The sequence below is a fragment of the Falco punctatus genome (assembly GCF_963210335.1).
Source record: "Falco punctatus genome assembly, contig: scaffold_23, whole genome shotgun sequence".
NCBI classification, from domain to species: Eukaryota; Metazoa; Chordata; class Aves; order Falconiformes; family Falconidae; genus Falco; species Falco punctatus.
In genome coordinates this window covers 2,431,128-2,459,120 of record NW_027660078.1, presented here as the reverse complement: position 1 = coordinate 2,459,120, position 27,993 = coordinate 2,431,128, and the positions used below count along the sequence as shown (strand labels likewise).

Sequence of the window (27,993 nt, the reverse complement as noted above, 5' to 3'; positions counted from 1 at the left end):
CTGCCTGGAGTTTGTGACGCTGTCTCTTGAGCATCTGGAGTGTAGAATGGCACGGAAGTTTTTGCTGTTGGCGTAGAACTCTCATCTGAAGGATTTCTCCTTTACTAAATGGCCAGTCCTGCATGTAGTATTTTTTTTATTTTATGTTAAGATTTTTGTCACAAGTAGGGTGATTCAAGATGCACTCTAGGTGTAAATAAGTAGTATTAAGTCATACTGTTTATAAAAATGTGTGGTTTTTCACTGCAGGTGAGAACTCGGGATCTACCTTTCATATGTCATAATGAGCTGAAAAAGAAGACATGAATGGTGGCATTGAATATTATGGGGTGCAGGTATGTAAACCCAAGTATTTTGGATTGCAGTCTGATTCAGTAGGCTGTGTTATACACTAAGGTAAAGAAAACGTACCAGTTGGGGAATAATGCAGAAGGGACGTCCTGTAGGTGAAGGCTGTGTTTACAGTCTGAAGTAAAGTTGGATACAGTCTTCTTATGGTGGGGTTAAATCCTTGTCACTATGTCGGATGCTTGCTGTTACACTGATTTGTTTTCAGTTGGTTTGCTTACATTTTGAGGGGTGTTTTTCCTCTTGTGCACTTCTGAGAAACAGTGCAGCCAAATGTGGGTTTTATTGCCTGTGCAAAATGCACGTTCAAGTGAAGAGGGAGATTTGTCTATAATATGCTGATCTGTTTGATGAAACACGCCGGTATTCCTCTTTTGTAAGACAAAGATCAAAGAGAACACCTTGAAATGTGGTGACCTTTCTGAGGCTTCCCCAGCCTCTGCAAAATACGCTCTTGTTTGGCCACGTGAAGTGTTTGAAAAGGGTTTTCTCGGAGGGTATCCTAGAGGGGAATAAGGCAGGCGTCCTGCTTGTGGCGGGCGTGCGGGGCAGGGCTGCACAGCGGGGTCTGGCGTCCTCTGGAACACCCGAAGGGACAGCGTAGCAAATGATTTCCACCCCACAGCCGGGCATCACGAGAGAGGGACGTGCCTAATTCTAGCAGGCAAAGCGCAGGACTTAAGCCTGTTGCAAGGTGGTAGTAGTTGGCCAGTGAGCTTGGGAAGGGGGAGGGTGAGACAGGTGGTGTCTGGCTGAGGTGCTCCTTCCCTCTTGTGAGCGGAGGGGTCTTTGCCGCGGGAGAACAGGGCCTGGCTGACGAGAGGAGCGCGAGGAGCGTGACGGTCTCAGCCCGCTGGGACACCAAGGCTGCAGGCCCTCTTCAGGAGGCACCACGAGGGGAAGGGGCGTGTGGGCAGGACTGTGACACGGGGCAGAAGCAGTGGGAGCTGTTGAGAAACAGAGCGTGGGGACAGGGACTTGAGGGGGCTGGGTAGGGTTAAGGCATGGTGCGGTTTTCCTGCGAGCTTGGGTTCCTGATTCCTGGGATGAGGGCAGGAGCAGGCAGGTTCCCCTAATAAATCCTTTCCTTTGCACCTTGGAGTGGAATTTATTATTTCTGAAGCTTGGGTGAAGAAATAATCCTCCCTTAGCCAGTTCTCTGTGTGGTGAACGGTAAGAAGCTTGTCATGTTCATTCCCGTTGGGTTAGCTTAGGTGGCCGGGGACTGTACAATGCCAGACGGTAGAGCGCGATGGAGGGAGGAGGGTGGGTGAGAAAAATGTTGGCAGTTTTAATGAAAAACGGTATTAAAGCAATAAAACATGAAAAATAAACATGCTCTGTGACAAATGCCGGCAGTTACAGCAAGCAAGCAGGCGAAAAGGTAAAAGCAACCCTAATGCCTAGGCAAACCTAACCCAAGAAACCGCTGTCTCTGAGTCCTTCTCTTGTTAAGAAGATGGTGATGCAGTGAACCTTTCATTTAGTGTCCCTTGATTTTTGTAGTGAAAATGGCTTTCAAAATGCTTTATTTCTATTATAGGATGAGTTTGCAACAGAAATTGCATAGATTAACTGTAGTAATTTTTCTTGATAATCTTTCTGTCTGTACCTGTTTACTTAAGGATAAATATATTTGAGAAACTATCAACTTGATAGAAAAAACAGCACATGAAAATCACACTGATAAGGCAGAAATTTTCACATCAGAAATTTCACAGCAGAAAATGAGGAATTGCACGGTGCTGACAAGCAGTTCTAAGTCCAAAACCTTGGAAAGAAAGAGATGCAAGAATGTGGGTTGAAAATGAGAAGAGGGAATTGAAAACAAGTTTTAAAAACGTTACAGCAGAACTAAAGCAGCTGCTTGGTGAAATTAATGAAAGTGGGAAAACTCCTTCCCTTGTGGAAGAAATGTCAGAAGATGGCTTCAGTGCTGAGCTGAAGAGTTCTCATGCTGTTTCATCTCATGCAACAGAATCAAGTAACAGCTTAGAAAGTAAAGGTGAATTTGGAGACATTAAACTTACGCTAGGTGGAAAAGTACCCAAAATGGAAACTGTAATCCGAGTCTTGGTGTCCTTCCTGATCAAGATAACTGAAATGCAAACATGGAAGATACCTGGAGTACAGATGAAGAAGATTGCACAAATAATATGGATGATACAAAGGTGCCTCTAGCAAATGGAAGTAGTAGAAACGTAGTGGGAGGTCCTGAATACTCCCCGAGATACAGCTTAAAACCCAGTCTTTTGGATGACATTTCTGATATTATTCCTACAATAAGACAGTTTCTCCACGTGGTGAAAATGCACTTTTTGTAACAGAGAGGGAACTTGGAAAAGACTCTGGATTTAGTGATGACTTTCCCAGGGACTGCTTTATCGACAAAATAGGAGAAGCAGAAATGGAAAGTCTTTTTGCAAATGCTCAGCAATCATACGTCATGCTGAAAAGGAATCTTGATGAAGAACTAAACCAAGATACGGGAAGATTTAAGGGTAAGGTAGGAATGCTGCAAATAGTATTCCTGGCTTTGGAGAAAGAGAAGGTACAGCTGCCAGAAGAGGTAGTTCACCTGCTACTCTTTATTCTTTAATCTCGCTCTGGATCAACGGTCCTGTTCACTTTAGCTGTTCATCATTAAAGGAGGATGCTTCCTACAAATTGGGGTTTGTTCTAATGGAAATGTTACTTGTGAACAAAGAGAGCAGTGGAGAGTTGTCTTTTTCCCCATTTTTGGAAAACGGAATGCATTATTGCTCCAGTTTAACAGCAGGTGGCACTGGGTTCCAGTGCAAGTAGTTATCACTACATTGCCTTAAGAAGAAATCCATAGAACTCTATCGGTTCTGATTCTGAATCAAAGAATGAAAATAGCTTCTGAACAGGGTCTTGACTAATAATTCATGTGCTGTGATATCTGCATGGTGTGTCCTCATTGCCTTTCACTAAAATTCCTCTTTCCTGTGAAACCATTTGTGTTTGTGGGTTTGGGATCTTTTTTTTTCTTTTCTCCCCTTGTTCAGGGAGCAGGAGCCCAGCGCAGTTCCACTTGATATTCTTTTCTGGCGGTGTTACAACTGACATTGTGCAGTCCTCCTAACTCTTTGTCCATCAGTAATGCTTTCACTTCATTGTTGTTCTCATGTTTTAAGAGACACTATTGTTTTCTTTCTAAGGGCTGTATTCTTGTTATCTTTAATCATGAGTGAATTCAAAGCACTTTCAATGACATGATACGCTTTGTAGTGTAATTTTGTGAAAAGGCTTCTCTAATGTTATATTATTTCAGGGGTAAACCCTGAATTAATCAATCTTGGATGTGGTGTTTCTGTCTTTTAGAACTACTAAGAAATACATGAAGCTTAACTTTCTTTTTATAGGTTGAGAAGGAAAAAAGCAAACGAAGAATTTCAAAAGTGCAGGCGGTGGCGAAACAGGAATGTCTTGGTAAATTAAATATACCATCAGACAACATCACTAATCGGCAAATGAAACAAAAGATTACTGTAAGGAAGAATGACTGTTTGAAAATGGAGAATGAAAACACTATAGAAGAAAAAGACAAAAAGAATTTTTCATCTGGGGAGAGCTCAAAATTGATTGAAATGCCAATGAAATGGTAAGCTAAGGAAATGATCTCTAGTTCTTATTTGTAGTACTATGTAAGTGTCTTAGGTTTTCTAATACTGTGGTAGGTGAAGTAGTTTCCTCAGTGGTGAAAGCCATAGTGAGTAGTCCACTGCTTCTCCAAAAGTGAAGAAAATGTCTTTTTAGAAAACACAACGCTCACGATATTCAAATCTATTGCCTGCTCTAAAAAAAGAAAAGGAAATAAAAAATAAACCCCCCACCCAAATTCCTGTGATTTCCTTGTCAATACTGAGGCAAAATGCATCTTCAAAACCAGAACTGAAGACTGGAAAAAGCAGTTATTTTTGTAGGAAATGGCCACCTAGAAAAGAAAAGTAGGAACCTGGGGTTTGCTACTACTCCCTTTTCTAGGTGATTTTAGTGATCTCCGTGCAGTTGGTGTTTTCCTTTTCATTAAGTTAATATGCCCTTTGTCGGGAGAGGGGAAAAGATGACATTACCAAACGAATCTCAAAAGTCTAAAGAAGGCACACGTATTTTTATGTAAACCTAAAGCAGGAGTTTTTTCCTGTCTGTCCTTCAAAGGAATCTCTGCTCTAGATGCTTTCTGTAACATGGATATTATAGGTATTCCAGCTTAACCTGGCTCTAGCTCAGATTCCACGTGTCCCCCTCACTCCTAGGGGCAGGTTTTTTAAGTACTTGGGTATCTTCCACGATCTTTGCAGTCAAGTCTGTGTTTTTATAGTAGATATTTTTTGTCTCAGTCGTTTCTGGACATCATCTTATGTCTGTTTCACAGAAATATTTTTTGTAAGCCTACTCACTTGGTGATTTACTTTTTTTTCCCCTTTCTGTTTAATGCAGTAAAATTGCCCTGAATGCCAAAGTTGCAAAGAAAAGTAGAAGGCAGCCTTCAAAGCAGAAGGCTCATCAGCAGATGAGCTCTTCCAGTGGCAATCATGGTCAAGTACAGGATGATAGCACTTCCAGTGAAACATCTGAGGATGAAGGAAGGTATGCATAAAAGGAACGTTGAAAACAAAACTTACTTAATGATGTAAATTGGCCTAAGAGCTAGAGGCAAGTTTGGGGTTTTGTTGTGTGTTGAGGCTTTTTGTAAACCTGATGCATATGAAGATTCTTGTTCTTTCTTGTGACCACACTACCTGGTGCACTTTGTGTTGACAAACACTTTGCTGTTGTTTAGAGTGCTTTGAGTATGCTGGCCAAGTTAATGATAAGGTCACTGTGCACAAATTCTGATTAATTACATGAGTGTGTGCACAGGCCTAGAAGTATTTTATGTGTTTAAAAAGGGCGAGGAGAGACTTACAGAAAAGCAACATCACTCTTTCACTGCAGGTATCTCAGGATTTTTTGCCCTGCTCCCCGCTCCACCTTTTCTCTTGCAGCTGTGTACCCTCCTGACTTCTTGCCCACCCTGAACTTACTTGTGCGGGTTGTGGCAAAGTGAGAAAAAGAAGTTGTTGACACTGTTCAGCCCTAGCTAAAAATCTGGTGTGTTATCAACACTGTTTTGGTCAGAAATCTAACACACAGCCCTGTGTGGGCTGCTGTGAAGAAAATAAACTGCATCCCAGCCAGACCCAGGACACCAGAGAATCCAAAATTACAGTTCTTTGACCTGTAGGAGAAGGATTCTCGGTACTGAAGGGAGCTAAACCCCTGGTATTAAACAGGGAATGCACGTAAGCGTATAGCTACATGTCTGTAGCTGTAAGATTTCTGTCACTTTGCGTGAAGTTTAGGGAACAGTTATTTCAACTATTTGCTTAATATTTTGCGGAAAAATTAGCCTTTCGGTAGACATTAATAGCACACAATAATTGTTTCAGTCTTGAACTATATCTAGCGAAGTTACTATACCAGATTTTAGTTTAATTCACTTCTGAAATGAGGTTTTCAAACGAACTTCAGGTATTATTCATACTGCAATGTAAGCATTCCAGTACTGAAATATATTTCTGTTTTCTAGACCTGCAGCAACAACTGGGAGTGAAAAGAACAAGGTACTGTAAAACGAAGTTCTTGATAAACAGTTTCTATCAACTTTTAATCACTTAGATGGGAGCAGTGTTTATGTAGTGATCAACCAGATGTACAAATTGCTGCTGGTATGCAGCTTTATTGTATTTGAGACAAATCTGTGGGCTGTGAAGGAGAGAATGAATCATTCATGCATTTGTAATGGTCTGTAATACTAGAAAGTGGAATTACAGAAAGTACTGTATTTTTTGTAGGTCAGCATCCCAGTGGAAGTAACTGATGACCCTGGTTTAACTCGCTCATCTGACCCAACTTCAGAGGATGTGGAATTACGAACTTCAACCTACAAGGAGGCTATGCTGCTGTTAGAACAGCTTCGTGTGGATCATACCGGTATGTTTTCAAGTCACCGTCTTCAGCTGTTACAAGTTCCCCTTAAAACATGGTTTCTTTGTATGCACTCCTAAGTATTGTTTTTTTGATATAGTATCTCTTTATGATTAGAGATCCCCCTCAAAAGCTGTGAAACTGTCACCTGACCTGAGATGTTGCCTGTATTATCAGCCAAGTGCCTTACATTATCATTGGTTCTCTGTCTAGTCAGAGCTGGAGAAGCAGTTTCTTGCAAAGTACAGTTCAGCTCCTTCTAATGCGGTCATCAAAAGTCAGCAAGAGCTTTTTCTTCTTTATATCCCCCTGATGTGGTTTAAGCCCAGCCACACCTAAACACCTAAGCACCACACAGCCACTCACTTGTTCCACCCCAGTGGGGTGGGGGAGAGCATCGGAAAGGGAAAAGTGAGAAAACTCATGGGTCGGCATGAAAACAGTTCAATAGCAAAAGCCACGCACGCAAGCAAAGCAAAGCAAGGAATTCATCCAGCACGTCCCATGGGCAGGCGGGTGTTCAGCCATCTCCAGGACAGCAGGGCTCCGTCACGCATAACAAATACTTGGGAAGACAAAGTGCCATCACTCTGGATGTCCCTCCCTTCCTTCGTCCTCCCCCAGCTTTATATGCTGAGCATGATGCCGCGTGGCATGGCTCGTCCCTTGGGTCAGCTGCGGTCAGCTGTCCCAGCTGTGTCCCGGCCCGGCTCCTTGCGTACCCCCAGCCTGCTGGCTGGTGGGGTGGGGTGAGGAGCAGAAAAGGCCTTGGCTCTGTGTGAGCGCTGCTGGGCCATAAGGAACACATCCCCGTGCTACCAGCCCTGTTTGCGGCACAGCTGTAAAACTTGGCCCCGTACCAGCGACTGTGAAGAAAATTAACACTATCCCAGCCACAACCAGCACACCCCTCAACAGCTAATGACAAGGAGTACAGCAAAATAATGGCTTTGCTTAAAAATAATAAGTACATATATATAACAAATTTCAACTGTCATAAGATGCTTGCATATATGCACAAGGCATTATATAAACATAAGCATCACTTACTAGGGCTCTTAAACTATGCTAAAATTTCATCAGGCAAGTGTTAACCTTGGCCGAAGGCCAAACTCCCCGCCCAGTGCTGCCACTGCCCCTCCTTGACAAAACGGGGTGAAAAAGCTTGTGGGTCAGTGTGAAGGCAGGGCTGTCACTTCCCAGTGACTGTCACTGGCAAAACAGACTCCACCGATTAAAATACATTTGGATAGTGAGAAACAAAGACCCAAAACCTGAGAAGGACACGTCGGCACCCCCCCTGCTCAAGCTCTGCTGCGCTCCTTCCCTGCCACCTCCCCAGGCAGCACGGGGAGGCTGCGGTCTGCAGTCGGGACGTAGCAGTTTCTCTCTGCTGCTCCTTCCTTGTCCCTTTTCCCTGCTCCAGTGTGAGTCCTCCCCCAGGCTGCAGTCCTTTGGGGAAAATCTCCTCCAGCCTGGGCCCTCCATGGGTCGCAGGTCCTTCGGGAAGGATCCGCCTGCTCTGGCACGGGGTCCTGCGCAGCACTGCGCTGTGGGTATCTGCTCCAGCATGGTTCTCTCAGGGGCTGCAGGGGAATCTCTGCTCTGGCACCTGGAGCAGCACCTCTCCCTCCTCCTTCGCTGACCTGGGTGTTCGTTTGCGGGGCTGGTTTTCACATGCTTTTCCCCTTCTCTGCCCGTGTGGTGGTTTCGCCCTTTCCTACGTTTGTTTTTCCTGAGGAGCTGCCAGCACGGCTGAGAGGCTCAGCTGTGCCCTGCGGTGGGTCCATCGAAACCGTCCATGTCCAGCACGGGACGACCCCTGGCTCCTTCTCACAGGGACCTTCCCGCTACCGAGACCTGCCACCTGCACCTAATGCAGCAAAGCATTGAACAGCATTGGGCAGTATTTGTGCAGCTTTGTGTCTTTTCTGTCTCAAAACAGGTTCTGCTACTTTGTTGAAACTGCGAAACATACTTCTTGTATATGAACAGAGAATAGAACGTGGGACAAATCGGTATACAGCTCTCTCACTCGAAGTAAGGGAATTGGGAGATGAAAAGAGGGAGTCACGGTTCAGAGCGGAGAAGACTCAAGATTTGAAATCTGTATTGGCTCACCAAGAAGCAGAATGGAAAAGGGATATCCAAAGCCTTAAGTATGTAAACTTGTGGTCTGATAATGTATTATCTTGTCAGTGGTTTTGTTCCGAAAGACACTGATGGTGCAGGCAACAGGATGAGAAGTTTCCAGTCTTTTGGGTTTGGGTTTTTTGAATCCCGTGGGCCAGTTATGCTATGAGGTACATAATGTGAGAGGAGAAAAACGTCCGGATATCAGCTCCATGTACAATGTTCTGGATGTTGTTCTAACTTTGTTTGCTAGCAAGAGAAGAGAACAAGAGAGTGTGTATGGGGAAATCAGACTTATAAGAGAGATCTGAGAGATGGTTGGATTTATTTTTTTTTCATCTTGTCCTTGCGGCTTCAGTTGGTCTATAATACTAGGGTTTCTGGTAACTCCACCCAGTGCAAGTCAAACCAGAGCTTAGAGCATTTGTTTGCTTACTTGTTTGTTTGTTGGAAAGGTCAAGTTTGGGATTGCCCCTTTCCCCACACTCCTGAGCTAGACCCGGAGGTGTGAGGTTTCTCATCGCTGTTGACATCACGTCAGACAGGGGTGGCCAGCAGGCACCGTAGGCAGTTCAGCAAGGACAACTGCAGAGCCCTGGCCTGGGAGGGGAGATCTCCTTGTGGTGATCCCCGGTGGGACGGCGTGGCTGGGGAGCGGCCCAGGCAGAGAGCGAGCTCAGCAGGAGCCACCGTGAGCTGGCAGCTGGGGCGGCCCGCAGCGGCCTGGGCTGTATGGAGGGCAGCAGTGCCAGGGCACTGGGGGCAGTGAGTGCCCACCCCTCCGCAGGGCTTGCTGAGCTGTGTCTCGAGCCCGGGGCCCGGTGTTTGGCCGCCCAGCCCAGGAGATCTTGCCCAGTCCGTGTGAGGTCGGCAGGGAGATGCCGGGCTGGCCCGGGGGCAGGAGCACCAGCCCTGTGAGGGGAGGCTGCGGGAGCTGGGCCTGGGGGAGTTGGGCCTCCCAGCGCGGGGGAGGGGGGTACGAGGAAGACGAGGCCGGTCCCAGCTTGGCCTGGGTTTGACTTCAGCAGGTGTTCAAAATCCTCAAACATCTGTCAAGTATAAAGAAGTAGTATTTTCATTCTAAGTGAATTCTCCAAGCAGCGTTAAATTTATACTTTCAAAAGTTACACTTTTTGCGAAACTACACTAGAAACTACATGTAAAGCTTTCTCCTTGCAATATACGCCATTCAAATACAAATGTTTCTGTCAGTCTTTCAAGTAATTTTAGTGGTGGTTGATTCTTGTCTTGCAGAATTTCTAAAGCAGGCTTTCAATTGGCAGTTCTTCCCTTACGTTGACACTTGATTTTTTTTTTCTTGTTCACTGTTGTGAATATATGGGAAAAAATAGTCAAAATAATGATCAAACACAAAGCAGCTTTCTTGTTTGGGTACCATGGGCACACCATGGACCGTTTTTTACCATGTCAGTGCTCATTGCTGATTGTTTCAGTTGGTAAAGAAGCTGACCTTCCATAAGGCTTTCCTTGTAAGTCAGCTTCAAAATGAAATTGCTGTAGTTTCTCCCAGAGGTAGATCCACTGAGGTTTTAAACCTGGTTTTAATCGTATTCAGCTTAAACCCCATGCATTTCTGAATCTGGTTTTGAACACTGACATCCTTCTCGAGTAAACAGAAACTGCTTGTTCTGTCTGTGGGCAGCCTTACAGAAGGCTTGCTGAAAAATTGTTGCCATAGATAAGTGGCGTGCTGATTCATCAGTATTACTTCTGGTCACTGAATCCGTAATATGTAGGCTCAGTATACTAAGAAAATGTATATTAACCATAGTAAAAGTTTATGATGCTTTGATCCGATGAGACTACAAACTCCTTTTTCAACATAATGGCTTTAATATGAAGAGGATTTATTTTTTTATGACAGAAGTGTACACACTAGTGTGCATTTCCCTGTGTAACCTTACAAAAAACTGGTAAATCAATCAATGGTTTATTTCCGTATTTTGTACAACTGATACCGTGGACAATGGAATGAAGTTAGAATTCTTTAAAAAGTTGAGAAGTACAGTAAAAATATGGAATCTGGAAACATTTAAGTTTTTTTATGGTTTGAGTTGTCTCTGCAAGTTCATCATGTGGAACATCTACTTTTGTATCAGTGCTTTTGTTTCTCAAATACTCTGTTACATCCCAGGTGTTCTTTGAAACAAGAAGAAGCAAAGAGACTCAGAGTAGAAGTGCTCTGTGAGAAAATGAGAGAAAAACTGCAAATGAAAGAAGATCAATATTGTAAAGAAAGGGAGGAGAAACAGAAACTTGAGTTACACTCAAGGAATTTAGAAATGGAGATAAGAACACTGAGAAAGCTCTTGAAACAGGTATATTAAATAATGAATTAAACACTTTCTTTTCTGCTTCTTTTCACTTGTATTCCAGTATGCCTAGAGAAGGAGGTGCTTTGTTCATGGAAGAGGCATTGGATAACTATTGCCAAATTTTGAGGGCAGTAGAGAACAGTTGGTTCACAATTGGTCTGTTGTTGTTTTGTTTTGTTGGGCTTTTTTGGCTTTGCAGTTTATTAATCCTTTTTTTCTTTTTCAGAATTTAGGTTTCATTTGTATTTCAGGCAAAGCCTGACTTTTTTCGAAATTACTACAAAACATCCTGTATTTCTTCTTCTTAAATTTTCAGAAGAAAATTAAAATTTATTCTTTATAGGTGGATTATCATAGCTGTGGGGAATCAAAAATCTTTTCAGGTATTCTGGGGAGAGTGGGAAGATGTATTGCTAGCTCTGATTTTTCTCGAGATGCAAGCAGTTGTATTACTGTAGGTTGAAGAGGAACGTGATGAAACACAGACACAGCGCTCTCAGGAAAAGAGGGCCAGAGCCCTTCAAGAAGGAATTTTGAACAACCACCTTGGGAGACAAATGGAACTAGAAGAAGAGACAAGAAGATCTATAGGAAAAAATTCAGAGGTAAGCAGATATTTTTTTTCGAATAATTCAGATTTCACCATATTTGTTTTAAAGTCATAACAAATCTTATATAACTTCCCGTGTTTCTTGATGGTTTATTTACTGTTTACCGGTGTAACTTAACTGTGTAAATACCTTTCCTGTTTTCTCTTACGTCTTTAAAAGTTCTGGAAAGCAGCATCACTCCTGTATGTACCTGAATTACTTGTGCAAGTCGGAAACTAATAGAACACACTATTTACCCCGTTTCTTAACCTATCTGTTATTTGTCATTTCACAGACATTTTATTATCACTTTTTAGGGTTTCTAGCAATGAGACACCTAGCTACCTATGTCAAGGTTGACCAGGAAGAAAGTTGTTTGACAGTGTTTGTGTTTCCATTACTTCTTTTTTTTTTTTTTTTTTTTTTTAGTTATTCCCTTATTGAACTTACTTACTTCAAGTATGCCTTTCTTTTCCACCTCCACATACTGAAATTTTATGATCGAATATCAACAATGAATTCAACTCTCTGTAGGAGTTAGAGTAACTGGAGGAGAAAAAGCAACCATAAACACTGTATTCAAAGAGATCTTGAAAAGAGTTTACTGAATTTCCTGAGAATGTGCAGTGCTTTGAAGCCTTGTTTGTTCTTGGCTGTGCTGCCCAATAAATGTAGGGTGAATGTGTTTAAGTCGAAAAAAGTTAAACATATAATAAAGAGGGAATATACAGGACTATTGCATTCCGGGGGTGATTGAGTTTCATAGCTAACTTCCAGTAACACAAAAGGATAAGTGTTCAGAAGACATTTGAGAAGGAAAATACCCTTTCTAGCCTTGTTTTTACCAGATCTGTAGCACAACTAATTCAACCTTAAAGGCAATATTATAAAGGCATGCACATACAAGAAAGCACTGTCATTTTAAAAGCTTTACACTTGAGATGTTTTAAATAATTTTATTATTTGGTTGTAGGTTTAAGGGGGTATTGTGTATTTGGGATGTTCATTTAGGTTTTAAGGATATGTTGCACTTCCGTTGTGTACGTACATTGTACATGTGCGTGGGTTCACAGAGTAGCTTATTGCCTGAAACTTCATCCTTGAAGTCATGCTTCAGTATTAGAAATGTTAAAATGCAGTTTATTGCTGAAGTTTTTTTTGTAGATTCATTTCCCAATTGGCTCTTTATTCATGTTCCCTGTCATTCAGGAATCCAACACTGAGAGAGAAAAGGATCTGTTGTACAAGAATCAGTTACTACAAGATGAGATTGCTGTGCTAAGGCTAGAAATCAATCAAGTAAGACTTAGGCACCAGGAGGAAGAAGGAAAATCTTTAGAGGAAAATAAGACCTTGAAAGAAAAAAATGAAGCTCTCAAAAAGGAACTTAAACTGAACAAGGAAGCATTAACACAAACGGTTCTTCAGTACAATGCACAGCTGGACTTACTAAAGACAGAATCTGCAGTGCTGACTTCCAGACTTGAGCAGACAAACGAAAGCAAAGACAGACTAGAGACAGAAATCAAATCATTTCATTCCCGCCTGAATGCTGCTGTTCAAGAACTTGAACGTCATCGGTCATCAGAAAAGGATGCTGAACAAAGATTTCACAGAGAACGTGATGAATGGCATCGCTTGCAAGACAAGCTCCATCATGACCTCTCCGACACACAAGAAGCCAACAAGAGCTTGTCTCAGCAGCTGTGTAAAGCTGAAAGCAAAGCTAATAGGCTAGAAAATGAGCTTCACCAGTTGGAGCAAACCCTCAGAGAAAAAACTTTGCTTGTAGAAATGACACAAAAAGAATTAAGTCAAGCCCAGCGTCAGGCAAAGGAATGTGATCGTGCTCAACAACTTGAGAAAGATCCAGTAAGCGAACTTGTAATAAAACAGGAGTCCTTGCAGGAGCGATTGGCCCAGCTCCAGAGTGAAAACCCTTTACTGCGTCAGCAGCTGGAAGATACACAGAGCAAGAGGATCATGAAAGAAGAAGTAGTGAATGATGTGCAGGACCGGTTTAATGATACTCTGAACAAACTCAGAGCTGATAGGGAAAAGCAAATTTATCTCATAGAAGAGCAAAACAAGGATTTAAATGCCAAGTGTACTGATTTAAGGGAACAAGTCTTCGAATACGAGACTGACAAAGTAGAAAGAGAGGTAAAGGATATGCTTAGAAAGAACAATTTAAAGTTTGTCCATTCTTGAAATTATTTTGTTTCTACAGTGTACCTGGTATGTTATGTGCATGGGACCAAAGAATACTGATTTGTTCTGGTTTGTTATGTTTCTCTCGGAATTGCGGAAGGTTTTGGCAAACGGGATGTTAGTCCTCAGATCTAAGCAGAGAGCCGAAAAAAGGTATCCAAGTCTAAGCTTTGATCAAGAAAGGTGATTCTTCTTACTTAGTTCATAAAATGTTGAAGAACTCCAAAAGATCAGATTCCTCCACAAGCCCCTGCCTGCTGGTTGGTGGAAGATCCCATGAAAGCTTTAGATGGGTCAGTGTTGGCCCATGAAGTGCATTCCTACGTAATCCCTACTGTGAGCAGAGGCACTGCCAAAAGTGTTCTCCAGCATCTTTTCCACCTTTTTGTCTAGAAGAGGATGGCCTTTGCTTCAGCGAGGGCATCTGTTTCTGTAGTTACGTATTGGTCTGTTTGATGTGAAACCTGAAGGGATGGAATATCCTCAGGAATTCCGTCCCGTGGCATTCTGTGGAACGTGGCTACCGGATAGAGACGTCCGGCAGCTTCTCTGTGGAGAGCGCCAGATGCACAGACGGTACGTAGGTATTTTTCCTGTGCTCTGTGTGTGTGATACATCTTTCTTTTCTCTTTTGAAAGTGCGAGAGTGAAAGAAAGGAGGTGAAGAAGCTGGTAGAGTTGAAACACGCAGTTGAACTACGTCTGGACCAAGAAATGAAAAGAAACCTCGATCTGCAGAAAGACTGTAAGAGGTACGGCTTTTTAGCGTGGTGAAGAGGTATCCCTGCGTAGAAGTCATGTTTTATTGAACTGTAATGTAAAAAATAGGTGTACCTAACTGTGAGCAGATGCCAGCCTCGTGTTAGTTCTTGCAAGGTACTTCTGTACACCAGCCCCTAGTTTTCAATAGCTGCCAAAACAACTGCAGATGCAGGTTGCCCTGCAGTTCTCCGGGCAAAAAGGGAGTCTTTCATTCCTCTTTTCAGGTGAAATCTGGACTCTCCAAGCGTATGTGGCACAGGAATACTGGTTTTTCCTGGTAATTCCTGGTGTGTCAAGCATGTTAAAGATGAAGCAAGCCGTGTCTGTGCTGTTTACATGAGAGTATGTGAAAAAGTCCAGTTTTGTTTCTTTGCTTCATTGTTTTTGTGCCTAATTTGCTGTGCAGGTTGAAGAGGCTGCTGAGCAGAGCTACGAAGGAACTAAGGGTGTATGAGGCGAGAGGGGGACTGTCCCAGCTGAATTTGCAGGGAGAAGTGAAGAACGGGTATTCTGAAATGGTCAATGAAGCTGACAGATTAAGAGCAAAGGTGAGCTTTGCTTTGTTTGGGTTATTTTGGTGGTGGTGGTTTTTCTTTTGGAACCTCTGTTCTTTCTTCGTACTTCTTTTCATGTTGTTGACTTTGACTTTTGTTTTCTTGGCTGTATTTCTGAAATTATTTGGCTGGTTTTTGATGTTCCTTCTATGGTCACAGTAGTAGGCGACTGTAATACTGATGTAGCTCTTAGGGGTAAAGATGGAAGTGTTACGTACACAGCAGTATCTGCGAGGGCGCATCAGGGGTAGGCTGTCCTGCAGAGGAAGGGCAAAGCAAGAGCCACAGCAAGGCTGGCAGGGTCTGTGACCACACAGGCCAGGGATCAGCCCCACAGGCCCTCACCAAGAAGAGCAGAAGAGTTCTGGGGACAGTTCTGGGGACAGTAAGCAGAGTCCTCCAAGAGTGCAGATCACCAGGCCGGTCCATAGGGATGGGCAGGTCTGCAGTCCTACTGGGACGTCACGTCCATGGGTGAGGGCCAGGGCTGAGAGCAGTGAAGGCCCAGCACAGGCCTGGCTGCAGCTTGAGGCCGTGGCAGCATCGTCGGGCTCCGACGGATGCATTCCCTCTCGGAAGAGAGGGGAGTAACGCCACCGTCACTCGGAACAACTCTGTGCAGTTGGCCTTGCCCAAGGTCACCCCCTGAAGCCTGTCTCAGGCACGAGTTGAGCAGGAGGCAGGTGGGGGTTTGCTTTTCGGAATGGTGTCTTTGCTTCGCAGGGCACGATGCAGTGTGAGGTGATGCAGAAAAAATGAATGCAGTAACTTATTGCTTACTAGTAGCTGACTCAGTCCGTCTTTCCTGGTCTTGGAGACCCAGAAACGCTTTTGAGGTTGCTCTGGCTGTTTGGTAGCATGGAACCTTTTATCTGCTTCTCCGCTCATTTGTTGCTAAAGTAGCTGTGTTTCAAAGTTATGCTCCTTTTTAGAAGATACTATTGTAGAATGAGTCAACTGCCTTGAGAGTGGCTCATTTTTAGTTCACAGGTTAGCAGCATATTTGTGTTCCTGTTGGAAGAGTTATTTTGAATGACAGGGAATGGAATTACGTTTCAGCAATTTTAAATAAGTGTAAAGTTTCTACGTATTTTAGAGACTTTCAAGTGTTGACTCTGCTGGTTTCCCCCACTTTTTTAAAACCAAAAGATGATGGGATATCATGTTTTATGGTTAATAGGTATAGACGATGGATGTTTCTGGAGGGGGAAAGAAGGGGATAGAAGCTGTAGTTGACCATTGGGACCTATGGGAAGTCTGATATTTCCTGGAAATCTTTTGAAAACAAACCGTAGCTTTGACCTAAAGAGACTGTCTTCTGCCACCACTGCTGCAAAAGCGGTGTTCTGAACCACTATTTCCAGATCTATTAGCGTAATGGAAGGAAAGGGTATCCGTTTCTTGTCTTGTCAGTTCTGTGACGAAGCTTTGACCGTGTGACAGCATGTGACAGTTCCTCTGAAGCATGATACATGGGGCTTTTTTCTGATGAAACCAGAATGTGGCTGTGATGTAACTGGGTATGGGTGTGTTTGATTTCCTATGATCGTATGAACATCTCGCAGAAGAATAGCCCTAGTGCTTTTCAGCCTAGCCCTGCGGGTGTAATGCCGCTGGTTTGGTACCTCTTGGTCTGTGACCCACTGCAGAACTGAGGAAGGATGGGAACCTGAGGAGTGCTGTCAGAAATGATGTGAAAGCTGTTCTTGTTTTAAAAGAAGAGCCTGGTTTCGCTTTTGTTTTAACACTGAATCAGCAGATGATAAATACAGTGTTGATGGCCAACTCCTTTACCAATTTTCACAGATTTGACTAATTTTAGATCCCTCTGAGTTCCCTGTTTTTTTCCCCTTTCCTGTCTACAGGTTGATGAACTTTCCCAGCAGCTGGAGATAGAGTCTAAAAAAGGCATGCAGCTAGAAGCAGAAAATCATGATTTGCGAGAGGAGTTGTCCACCATGCGTGGGAGCCATGAAAAACTGGAAAAGAGCAAAAGCCAGCTGAAAGAAGAGGTGGCTAATCTCAAACACCATATGGAGACTAACACGGTGGATCGCAGCCAAATAGAACAATACAAAAGAGAGGTGGAAGAACGAGCTGCACAAGAAATAAGGCAAAAACTGCAAGAAGTCAATCTGTTTTTGCAGGTAAGTTAATTTCTTATGTGTGTCTGTTATAGACTTCTGTTTTGGTTGTCATTTTTAGGGGTGGTGGTGGTGCCTGATTCCATGTGTTACGCTGTACTTCTGTTTTTCCTGAAGGGCAGTGGGAGAAGGGAATATGGTTGGGCAAGATGCTTTCATGTGCGTGCAGTGTGCCTGCAGGCCCTGAATCAAAAACTTGCCCGAGGTAGGTTTTCATTTTGCAGTTCTTGGAGGGGTATCACTGCCCACTGGTCTTGTTCTCATTGTTTAGGTCTTGTTGTCATTGTTTATCCTTGAATGGGTATTGCAACTTAAGAGTTGTCACAGCCAGCCATACACATCTTCCGTAGTCATTGCACAAGGGGCAACGCTCAGAAAAGAAGTCACCAAAGCTGCAGGGTGGGGGCTGGGGGTGCGGCATCTCCATGATTTCTTTGAGGAATGCTATGCCCTGTCCTACAGAGATAGTGTTCTTCCATCAGTAGCTTTGATGAGTAATAGTGCTAAGATGGGGGTTCTTTCTGAATGAAAAGAATCATTTGGTGTGGTAGTTCCAGGGTTGTGCCCTGGTCGCTGATGGCAGTGAGGAGGCACAGTTGCCTCGCTGAATAGAGCTGGGCCCTTGAAACTGGGCACACGCAATTGACTGGCGAGGAGAGTTCTCTTTTTCTTTGCGGTGGTTGAAAGTGTGTATCTACTTCAGATGCAGGCAGCCTCCCAGGACAGATTAGAACAAATCAGAGCCAGTCGTCATGCTTTGCTGACAAACCAGCTAGAACACAGAATTGGAGACCTCGAACGTGAATTGGACAGGATAAAAAATACCCAACGAGACAGTATTTTTCAAAAAGAATCCGCACAGGCAGAAGCGGAAAAGTACAAAGACCTGTACCTGGAGGAAGTTAAAAATGGAAGATGCCTAGCAAAAAAACTGGAAAGGTAAGTCCCTGCTCTTTTGGGGTGATAATAAGATACTACTTTTTCCTCAAGCAGTTTTCTTCATTAAATACCTTTTCTACATCTGGTCAGCATTATGCATAAGATAGCATATTTGTGATGAAAGTACCTTAAGGGTCCCCCCTGTTCTTTGGAACTATCTTCATTTCTCTTCAGTGTTCCAGCAGTAACAGCACCGATCATGGGCGTTAATAGGATATTTTTGAAGTTGAGTTTGTTTTACCAGGCAGCCTTTTTGCCAGTCTCTAATCTCCTCTTCTTACTCTAAGTATGGCAGAAAAGATAATGTCATGTCCTTTACTGCTTGAATAAGGATAGGCCCTTCAGAGAACGGCATTTGATGCTATGAAGAAGAACAACAAAAATCTTTTGGCTTCCATTTTAGTCGCATGTCATAGGTTTCAGCTTTCTTTGGGAAAGGAAGGGTAGCCCAGAGTTCTTATGCAGGTGATGTACCTTTCAGGAAGAGCTATGTAAACACACGGTGTGCACAGACTGCTTTGAGGCCTTAATGCTGAGAAGCCCAAAGTATTGGTTAACTCTTGCTGCTTCTTGCAGGTAGAGTGACTACTTAGAAATAGGCTCTCCAAAAAAAACCCAGATCCAGTTATGGAGATTTTTTTGGACTCTCTTAATCCCTTCCACTTTCAGAAGTCAGATAATAATCAAAGACCTGGAGGGTAACTTTGCGGAAGTCTTATTACCAAAGATAATTCTTTGTATGCTTCTGAATGTTTCAGAGCTAATGAGAGACTAGCAGAAGCCAACAATAAGCTCCTTCAGGAGTGCCATAGAAGCAAACCTTTAACTGCAAGCAGCGCTGTCAGTGGTCCAGTTCTGTATTCAACTGAACTGGGACATATTAGCAACAGTCCGGCACTGAATAGAAGTCTAAATCTAGCAGGAAGCTTCCTAACCCCGACCGTGAATACGTTACCATCAAGAAACAGAGTTGAAGCCTATGTGGCTAAGGTAAGCGTTTTTAAATACTGTTCTCAACTAGTGTTGAAGAGTATCTGTAAGCAAGGTTGTGCTTTTCAGTCTAAAGTTAGAATCCATTTCTAGTTCCAAACCATATGCTCTGATATGCTAAACCAAATTGCTCATCAAAACAGTACACAACTAGGTGGTAGAAACGAAGACTTTTGGTCATCAGGGTTATACAAATTTCCAGAAGTGCTCAAAGACCAAAAAATACTGAGATCTAAATGACAGACTGCGTAACAACATTCTTTTGCAAGAGAAACTGTGATGAAGAATACTGTGGCATAGGAAGCTGCCAGAGAAGCTCTTCAGTAAAATTTAGTGCTGATGCCCCATCCCTGGCAGTGCTCAAGGCCAGGCTGGGTGGCGCTTGGAGCAACCCGGTCTAGTGGAAGGTGTCCCTGCCCATGGGAGGGGGGTTGGAACTGGATGATCTTTAAGGTCCCTTCCAACCCAAGCCATTCTGTGGATGACCTTTTTTAAAACAGTGAACTTTATGATGAGTGCAAAATCCCATCAGACATCTTTCTTTGAGACACCTTTTCCTCCTTCACTGATGTTCATGCTAGCAGTTTCTTCACCGGAACTTGTTTTAGTACAATACCAACAAAGGGATGCTTCAAAACTAGGATGGTATGAACAGGACACGTAACTTCTCACTTGAGTGTGGGACGTATGCTGTGCATAGGAGGCATTTGATTTTGTGGGTCCTGCTATGTGGTGTTATATGTAACTGCTCCTCAGGAAGTCTACAGAGCTTTCTAATTTGGTAAAAAGCTGCAACCTCTGCATACCTCTGGTCAAAGTATGCCCTGTAATTAGCAGTCAGCATGATAGCACATCCCTCACAGACGTAATATCACGTAAATGTGATATCATGAGAGTTGGAAACCAGATGTCAGTCGTTGTAATCCGTTTCCCACCTAGCATAGGACTGAGGCATGGGCAAGCTTGCCTGTTCAGTCGGTGTCTGTCCCTCGCATATTCTGTTGTTGAATGAATGTGAGAAGCATTCGCTCACTTTTAAGTCTATCTCGGTTCGGTGGTCCCACCTACACTGGAAAGAATCCATTTAAATAACGTGTCTGCATACTGTGCCTGGCTTAAGAAAAAGAAAAAAACAAACCAAACAACAAAACAAAAATGGACAAAGCGGTGTGTAGGTAGTGCGTAGCAGCGGCAGTTAAGAGATGAACTTTTCTGTATCGTTGCGAATGTGTTTTTTGTGTCAGAGGGGTGGACGTAACGCTGCATAAAGAACGTGGGAGGCAATTAGTACTGTACCACCTGCAGGGAATATTCTGCACGCAAGCAGCAGAAAGGAGGCGAAATTCAGGGATCCACTACAAAACTGAAGTAAGGAGAAAGCCAGGACAAGGGAACAAGAGGGACAGGGAGCAGGGAGCACGTGAGGGCAGGGGAAAAAGAGAGAGAGATGGGAGCGAGATGTTACAAGAAGAAAAAGGCAAAGGAGGAAACCATCCCCCTTCTAGGAAAAAAGCTGTCCTAGTTTAAAAGAAAAGGGTTTAACAGTTGTGGTTTCTTTTTTTGAAGAAGAAACAGGAAAAAAAGAATAACCTCCCTGTTACTAAATCCAGCTGCACATCTCTTTATGATGTTTCTTCCTGTAATCACCAGTTAGGGAACAACTGAGACTAATTGTAGTGGCACTGCCTGTAGCCTCAAGTCACCTGACGTTCAGTGTATTCAGGGAAGTCTTAAAACCTGATCTTCTCTGGAGTCCTTCAGAAGAAGGAACTGAGTTCTCAGAGGTGCAGTAGTTGCTGGAGGACTAGGTGAGTATTTCACTTAGAACTGCGGGCTTAATTGTTCTCAGTCGGGTGCAGTATGTCATGTGCATAACATGCATCTGAGAAAAGAGGATTGAATTGGAACGTAAGACTTTGAAGTCAGGAAGTAACAAAAGGGAAAAACTGCATGTATCCCTCTGCATACAATAACGGGTGGCAAATCTCAATCAGTTTCCAAATGCAAAATCACCAGATGCACAGTCTGTGCTGTCATTTCCGCAGGAGTCCCGTGCCATTCAGGAGGCAAGTTGGAGCATGAGGGAAGAAACCAGAGATTATAGTTTTAGTCTGTTTTGAAATGCTTTGCTGGTTGTGCTGCCTGGTATTCTGTCTGTTCAGCAGACTGTTTCAAAACAGAAGAATTTCTCTGACACAGCCCTTTCTTCACTTCACTGTTTACTTCAGTTATGCCTCAGTTTTGTTTTCCCACTAACCTGGTTCCCTTCTACAGAATTTGCCTTGCCTTTAAATTCAGGATGCGCAGTGCTGCCTTGGCTGGAGATGACACATGTTTCTGCCACTGAAGCTCTAAATGACAGGGAGTTAAGAAGCTGAAATTGCAGTGTGCCTCAGGCAGTCCTTTGAGGCTTCTTTTTTTAGTCAAAGCTCTCTGCAGATTTGGTGTTCCTTGTGGTAGCTTCCTCAAGGTGAGAAGGGCTATTGGAAGTAGGGAACATGCCAGCCATTCTGAAGAGGGAGATGTTTGTGTGAATTTCGTTTGTGCAGAAGCTTTGAAATAGCTTCAGGGGCAAAGAGGTGAAAATAGTTCACACTGCTGTTATTCAAAATGATGGTATTCATTGGTCCTGCAGCTGTTGGAAAAAACCCTGGTAAATGATGCTGACAAGAGGAAGGAGTGCTTCACTAGCAAGTGGACACAGTTTCTCCTTTAGACTTAACTAAGGAATTTGGTGTTTAAAGGCTTGAAAGATTGCACCGTTTTCCTAAACATTAAGCATGACTATCAGTGATTACACATAGAGCCGTACATGTTGAAGATGGTCATATCACAAGTTCAGCAAAAAATGAGCGTGTTATTCTTAAAAAAGCATAAAGAAATGTGTTCCATTACAGTATAGCCCCTTCCCCTTTATCAAATATATACGCTACAGAAATGAATAACCTTGAAGTGCAAAAGGATCTTTAAAAATACAAAAAAAGTTCATATTGGCACAAGCTTATTAACCAGTAGAATCCCAATCACATGCAATGTCTTTGGGGTTTTTTTGGTGTTTTTTATTTGTATTAGAGCTTCAGTAATGTGGAATAAATTACAAGTACTTGACAAATTCTGTGCATGTAATTAGACAGTGACCGTAGCAACTAGCAATTCAGTATTTCAGACCTGCTCCCTTAGTCCATAGACTAAGGCAAGGAATGTCTCCTGCAAGTGCTGCAAGGAGGTTTTGGGACTGGAGTCCTGTTGTTAGGTTTAACAAATGTCAAGCTTAAATCCTAACAGCTGTGCCAAAGGCTGGTGAAAATGAACATGGGTGTCTTGACAGACAAGAACAGTGAACTCTGCAACCAGGGTGAATCAGTGGATAAATGAAACCAGTTTAATGTGGGAAGGGAAATGTCTGCTTCCTACTTCATCTTCCAATTTCTGTTCCATTTCTGATTTGGCTTTCTGCACTCTTGTAGCAGTCTTTGTTGTTAGCTTTTTTACTTGCTTCATTTACATGTAGGCCACGTTCTTGTTTCTCACTGAAGACCTGTGAACTTCAGGCTGTTTTTCTTTCTTTTTCAGCTCCTTCATCAAAAATCTGTCCGTCTCTCTTCTCTGCAGCCAGATACATGGCAAGGTTTGCAGCCAGCATTGTTTAATGTTGGGATGGTATTTTATACTGGAAATGTTGTCTGTTTATGCTGTTAGGTTTTGATTAAAACTTACTGATTGTATTCACATTTTCCTAACACTGCGCATATTTTGAACTTTAGTTTGTCCAAGTGAAAGAATGACTGCTGCAGGGGACTTCTCTGCTTTATGTATTTGTAATGCAATGGCTTCTGTGGTAGTTAACCATCTGTGAGATGTAATGCAATGGCTTCTGTGGTAGTTAACCATCTGTGAGATGTAATGCAATGGCTTCTGTGGTAGTTAACCATCTGTGAGATGATAGTCTATGGATTTAATCTGTTATGATGGAACTTTGAGCTTTAGGAGTAGGCTGGTTTACCCTCCTTGCCACTTCTGATATACAAAAAGTTCTTGGTGGTCGCAGCAGTTGTGTCTAGGATCTCAACTTCAGAACAGTACTGGTACTCCAGACTCGGAGCATCATCTCACGGAGTCTTACAGGATCCAGCTTACTCTGTGCTAAAGCAGCCTGTGTGGATAAGTAGTAAGTCAACACCACTTTCTGAAAAAAGAACTGTTGAGAAGGTGCCTGCTGCAAGTGAACACCTGGTGTGTTACCACCTGAAGAGATGTGCAGTGAGGTGAGAAGTGCCTGCTCAGGAGGTTTGGGACACTCAGCTGTGATGCCTTTCCCAGGGGTTTGGGGGGAAGGAGAAAAGTGGAGGCAAGTTAAGGTCCTCGGAGGTGTATTTTGCCTGGCTCTTCATTATTCCTTTTTCAGAAATCAGTGTGTTGGCTTTACTTCCACCTATTTCTCTTCCCTCAGACATGGATGAGAATCACAAAGACATTGATGGAATGAAGAAGAGGAAAACAAGACCTTTTTCTTCTCTTGATTGATTTGTACATGTTGCAGAGGGTCCTGTGGACCTTCTAGTCATTGTGAAGACTCAGGAAACCAGGGAAAGTGGTTTCTTCTAACACCACTAACTACTACGTCTTTGCTTGGGATTGGTCCTGGGTTTGGGCCGTATTTTGGTCTAGGCATTAGTTTTCCTGCTTTTTTCTGTTACCTGTGTCTCGTCTCAGGAGTTAGGGGGTCCTTTCTCCCCAGAATTTTGCTTCTGCTTGTACCTGCTTGAAAACAATTAGAGATTTGGGGGGTCCTTTTCCATTGTTCATGCAGCTCTGTTGGCACAGAGTATTTCAATGAAGTATCACAGAGTGGTGCTTCTCCTGCAGGATCTAGTGAATGTGGTCCCAGCTATCCCTGTGTTCCTGGAGAGAGAGCCCTTCCCTCCGCTTCGCTGGTTTACAGCCCCGCTCCTTTGACCCTTGCAGTTACTGCCTGTTACTGCTCCTCTTGTGAGGGTAAGCAGAGTGGTTTCCTTCCTGAGGCTCTTGCTCTCTCTGTGCTGTTGAGTACCCTGTGCAGTGTTTCCGTTCTTCTTGTTGTTGTTATGCTGCTAGGTGGGTCTGCTCATTTCATAAAATAAATGCTCCTTCCCCCAGGAATTCAGTACTAAAATCAAGAGAGTCGCAGAATGAGTGAGGGGAAGGGGCCTCTAGAGATGATCTAGTCCAACGTCACCCCTGCTCAAAGCAGGGTCAGCCACAGCAGGTTTTGTCACTGTTCTGTCAGCCAGGTGTTATACATCTCCAAGGATGGACACTCCACAACCTTTTCTGGCAACCTGTTCCAGTGTCTGTCCATGCTTACAATTTTTTTAAAAATAATAATTGTAAAAATCCTTGTGTTAAAATTTCCTCTATCTGGATTTGTGCCTATTCCTCTTGTTCTTTTGCTTGGCACTGCTGAGAAGAGTCTGGCTCCATCTTCTGTACTCCCCCCACCAGGTATTTATACACATACATAAGGTCCCGCTGAGCTTTCCTGTTCTCCAGTAAAGAAACAGTTGCAGCTCTCAGCCTCTCCATATAGCTCATGAGGTCCAAGCCCTGCAGCATCTTCATGGCCATCGTAGCCCTGGAAGCTGTATGATACGTGTTTTGAAATTCACTTCTGTGTGTCACAAATTTGATGGAAAAAATGTAGGAGTAGCAGGTATCATCAAATGTAAACAGCAGCATATAGCGCTTGGACTGTGACTCTTAAATTAAGAGATGTGATTCCTTCTTGTGAAGGCTTCTGAAGGCAGAATCATAAGTGAGAATAACTTAATTGGTAACAATACCCACTTTCTAGGGGAGAAGAGGCATAAGTGCTTCTTTGTAGTGATCCAGGCTGATTCCAGCTACATAATAAACCCCACAGCACTCGCTGCGTAGAAGCTGTAGCTGTGGTTATCTTTTCTTAGTACACAGTTTGCAAGAAAAAATTGTGTGTGCTTTTATGTTTTTATAAATGCGTGTCGTGGTATTTGCAATAACAATAAAGAAGTTTTGGCATCATCTGTAGGAGCTCTTTCAATTTCCCATCTTAAGGTGGAGAAAAGAAGAATATTGGCACACGCTTTTTTCTATACAAATGGTGTATGTCAATCCTGCAGCAGCTGCTGGTGCAGCTCTTCTCTCTGTGAAGTTGCAGAAGCCAGCCTCAACTGGCTGATTTGTCCCTGTGGGTGGCATTTGTACCTATCTCGGCATGTAGCTGACATTCTGTTTGTGTGTTTGATGATAAACTTCAGCCATACCTTCACTGCAATAACTGCGCTAGGCTTTCTTGCTTTCTTCCTGTGTATTTTGTTAAATGCCCAGTAATAATCCAGCTGGTGAGTTACAAATTGTTTTGTTAACGTTGCTGAGCAATGAGGCAGCTGCAGCCCGACTGACCAAAAGTTTCTCTTCAGTAGAAATCAAACCCCAAACCAAGATGTGTCTATTTGGAATTATATTTTTAGGTTTTCTCTCATTATGTGTGGTTTTTAAGAATGTTTTAGAAGTTTAATATTAGAAAAATGTAACTGTTAAAATATTAACTGTATTTTCTGTATAATTCTAGGTACGGCAGGAACTAGATGAAAAAATCGCTAAAGAACTTAAACAAGGTAATGTGTCACTATGTTAGGGGCATTTTTAAGGAAAAAGAGGAGTGTTCCTGACTCTTGAACATAATGGCTTGAAAGCTGTGAAGTTCCTGTGCTAAGCACAGGGAGGTTTTTCTGCTAGCTTTCCAGTTTAGACTTGAATGTGAAAATTTCCTGCTTACCAAAAGATTGTGTAGAATGTTATGCAGTTGCCTGAAAAAGACAAGTGCAGAGAAAACTAACCCACTTCCTCTACACGGGTGCACTTGGCGTAAGCTGAAGTCACGTTTTTCTAGAGTGAATCCTTGAGCACAAACGTCAAACGTAAAAGAAGCCCCGAGAGAAGACGTTTATAGACTTCAGCCATCACTGCTTCTTCCATGTGCATCAGTTGCATTCCGCACTAAATCATACCGTGCACTTCTCTGCTGTTGGACCTTGGTTTTTTGCCATTTCTTATTCATTGCTTGTATTTGTAGCTTATATGTTGCAGTCTTTTTTGAATAAGCAAGAAAAATGTAATCAGTGATATGAAAGATACCCTTTCTTTGGGAAAAGATCATTTCATAGCACTTAGGCAAACATAAGATGAGTTGAATGCTTTTAACACATAGCATGAAACATGCTCTATAATATGAGGCCAGGTGTCGAAAGAGGAATTCCACCTGTTTCAGGGTAGTCGTTCCTCCAGAGTCACTGCTTTGCTTTGCAGTGACTGGTGCTATTTCAAAGCAGGTAGCCCCTGCGAGAATTTCCTTCTGTTCCTGCATGCTTTTAGTAATACAGAGAGTGTTCAGCTGTAGCTTCACAGCTCGTTCCATGTGTCCGAATGGACACAAAGCCGTTGCATTTCATCCGTGTGCATTTTGAACCTGACTGTGCATCTGCTAGGTGTCATAGAGTGCGTTTGGTTTCAGGACCTTGTCTGAAAAACGTGGCTGGAGAAGAACAGGAAAGGTGGGCTTGCTGTCATTGAGTATGTGTTTTTGTGGAGGAAAGAGGGTTTTGCCAGGGTGAGTTACAAAGACGCCCCTCAAAGAAAGTGCCAGGCTAGGAGACTTGTCCTGGCCTGACTGCACTGCAAAGGTGTTTGCGTTTTCACCGGCGGATTCTTTTTAAGTTTGTCACAGAGAAGGCAGAAGCTGGTTTTTAGGAGTAGAGTTCCAATAAATCACTGCTTTGAACATTCAAGGAAAACAGATACTGGAGGTTTGAGAGATCTGCAGGGGGGCTTAGTTTAGCACTGGTGTAAGCCGGAGTCATTTGTGGATTCCCTGAAGACGTTCGCTGTGTAGCCTATAGAATTTCTTTCACTGGCTTTAGAAATACTGTTGACTGGTAAGCAAATGTGGAAAAAGATTGTTTCTTCCTTTGTGCGTAGCCCTTTGATTGTTACGATCCCTTGGAAGTTTTTAAATCTCTTTCTGGATTATAGTCTCTCCAGTTATCCATGATGTTTTCATAGTGACTGATTTGGCCCTGTCTAGTGTAAAAGCAACACCGGAATCTTGTTTCTCTTCTCCCTAGCCACTGCTGAACTTGAAGCTGGATCTGCTGGAGCTTCTCCCATGGTATTTTCCGATGGATCTTCAAAAAGTATCCACGTTGACCAGGATCCCCTTTGCAGGGCAGTACAGGAGTACCGCGATGTTTTAACCAAAAATTACCTGATTTGAACAAAATGCTGGGAAAAAAGCTCCGGAAAGGATTTTGTTTACATAGCGCGTCTATAGTTTCTCATCCCACAGTTCAGATGTGCAAATGTGTTTATTGCAGTCCGAATGTGAATTCTATTAAATGGATGTCAAGCACATTGCACTTGCCTGTTGGTTTATTGATGCATAGGTGTTTTATTTTGCACTCACCATAAGAAGCACACCTGTTTTTTTCTGACTAGCAGAATGACTCACCTTGATTCTTGAGCGTGACAGAATTGTCAGAATGTTTCTTATCAACGTAGAAGCTTTATTTTTTCTCCACTGATGTTCTGTGTTTTAACGAAAGCATTCCCTTTGTTCTGCTTAATCCTTTCACCCTATGTGTTGTTCATGTTTCCAGTGTTACTTTAATGCTTAGGACATCGTTTGATGTGATTTGAGCCTGCTGCTTTAGTCCAGATGCCGTGACTGTTTCTGCCGATAAAGTGAAATCTTTACCAGTGGTCATGCTGGAGGACAGGGCACTTTACGTTGCTGTCACCTTATGCGCCTTAGGTTTAACATTACTGTGAGTGTGTAGCAGTGCCAAGAGAGTTATGTGGTGGGTTTGGTATGTTTGTTTTGGATCACAGAACCACAGAGCGGGTGAGGTTGGAAGGGACCTCTGGAGGTCATCCGTTCTAGCTCCCCTGCTCAGGGAAGACCACCCAGAGCTGGTTGCCCA

The 27,993-nt window shown here is 43.2% G+C and overlaps 2 protein-coding genes across 2 annotated transcripts; both read left to right on the top strand.

Annotated features, from left to right (window-relative positions):
• Window positions 1–101: 101 nt before the first annotated feature.
• LOC308058033 (ankyrin repeat domain-containing protein 26-like) lies at window positions 102–27,647 on the top strand. Its single transcript, XM_080412044.1, has 16 exons — window positions 102–335; window positions 3,735–3,973; window positions 4,813–4,962; window positions 5,945–5,978; window positions 6,210–6,348; window positions 8,288–8,501; window positions 10,631–10,814; window positions 11,270–11,416; window positions 12,611–13,564; window positions 14,251–14,363; window positions 14,780–14,921; window positions 16,793–17,074; window positions 17,775–18,010; window positions 18,769–19,000; window positions 25,587–25,632; window positions 27,139–27,647. Exons 1-16 carry the CDS (start codon window positions 303–305, stop codon window positions 27,285–27,287), a joined length of 3,294 nt encoding a protein of 1,097 aa, XP_080268170.1. The 5' UTR covers window positions 102–302; the 3' UTR covers window positions 27,288–27,647.
• LOC308058072 (uncharacterized protein) lies at window positions 1,684–3,739 on the top strand (the record flags this gene model as incomplete). Its single annotated transcript, XM_080412081.1, is given in 6 exon segments — window positions 1,684–1,732; window positions 1,990–2,063; window positions 2,066–2,104; window positions 2,107–2,410; window positions 2,413–2,447; window positions 2,451–3,739. Coding segments are annotated over 6 exon segments (723 nt in total). The 3' UTR covers window positions 2,673–3,739.
• Window positions 27,648–27,993: the final 346 nt, after the last annotated feature.

Excerpts from the sequence above, each read along its gene's own strand:
- LOC308058033 (XM_080412044.1), top strand. The coding sequence starts at position 303 with ATGAATGGTGGCATTGAATATTATGGGGTGCAG. Across the intron at positions 13,565-14,250 it reads CTGACAAAGTAGAAAGAGAG|TGCGAGAGTGAAAGAAAGGA; the intron begins GTAAAGGATATG and ends CTCTTTTGAAAG. Across the intron at positions 14,364-14,779 it reads CTGCAGAAAGACTGTAAGAG|GTTGAAGAGGCTGCTGAGCA; the intron begins GTACGGCTTTTT and ends TTTGCTGTGCAG.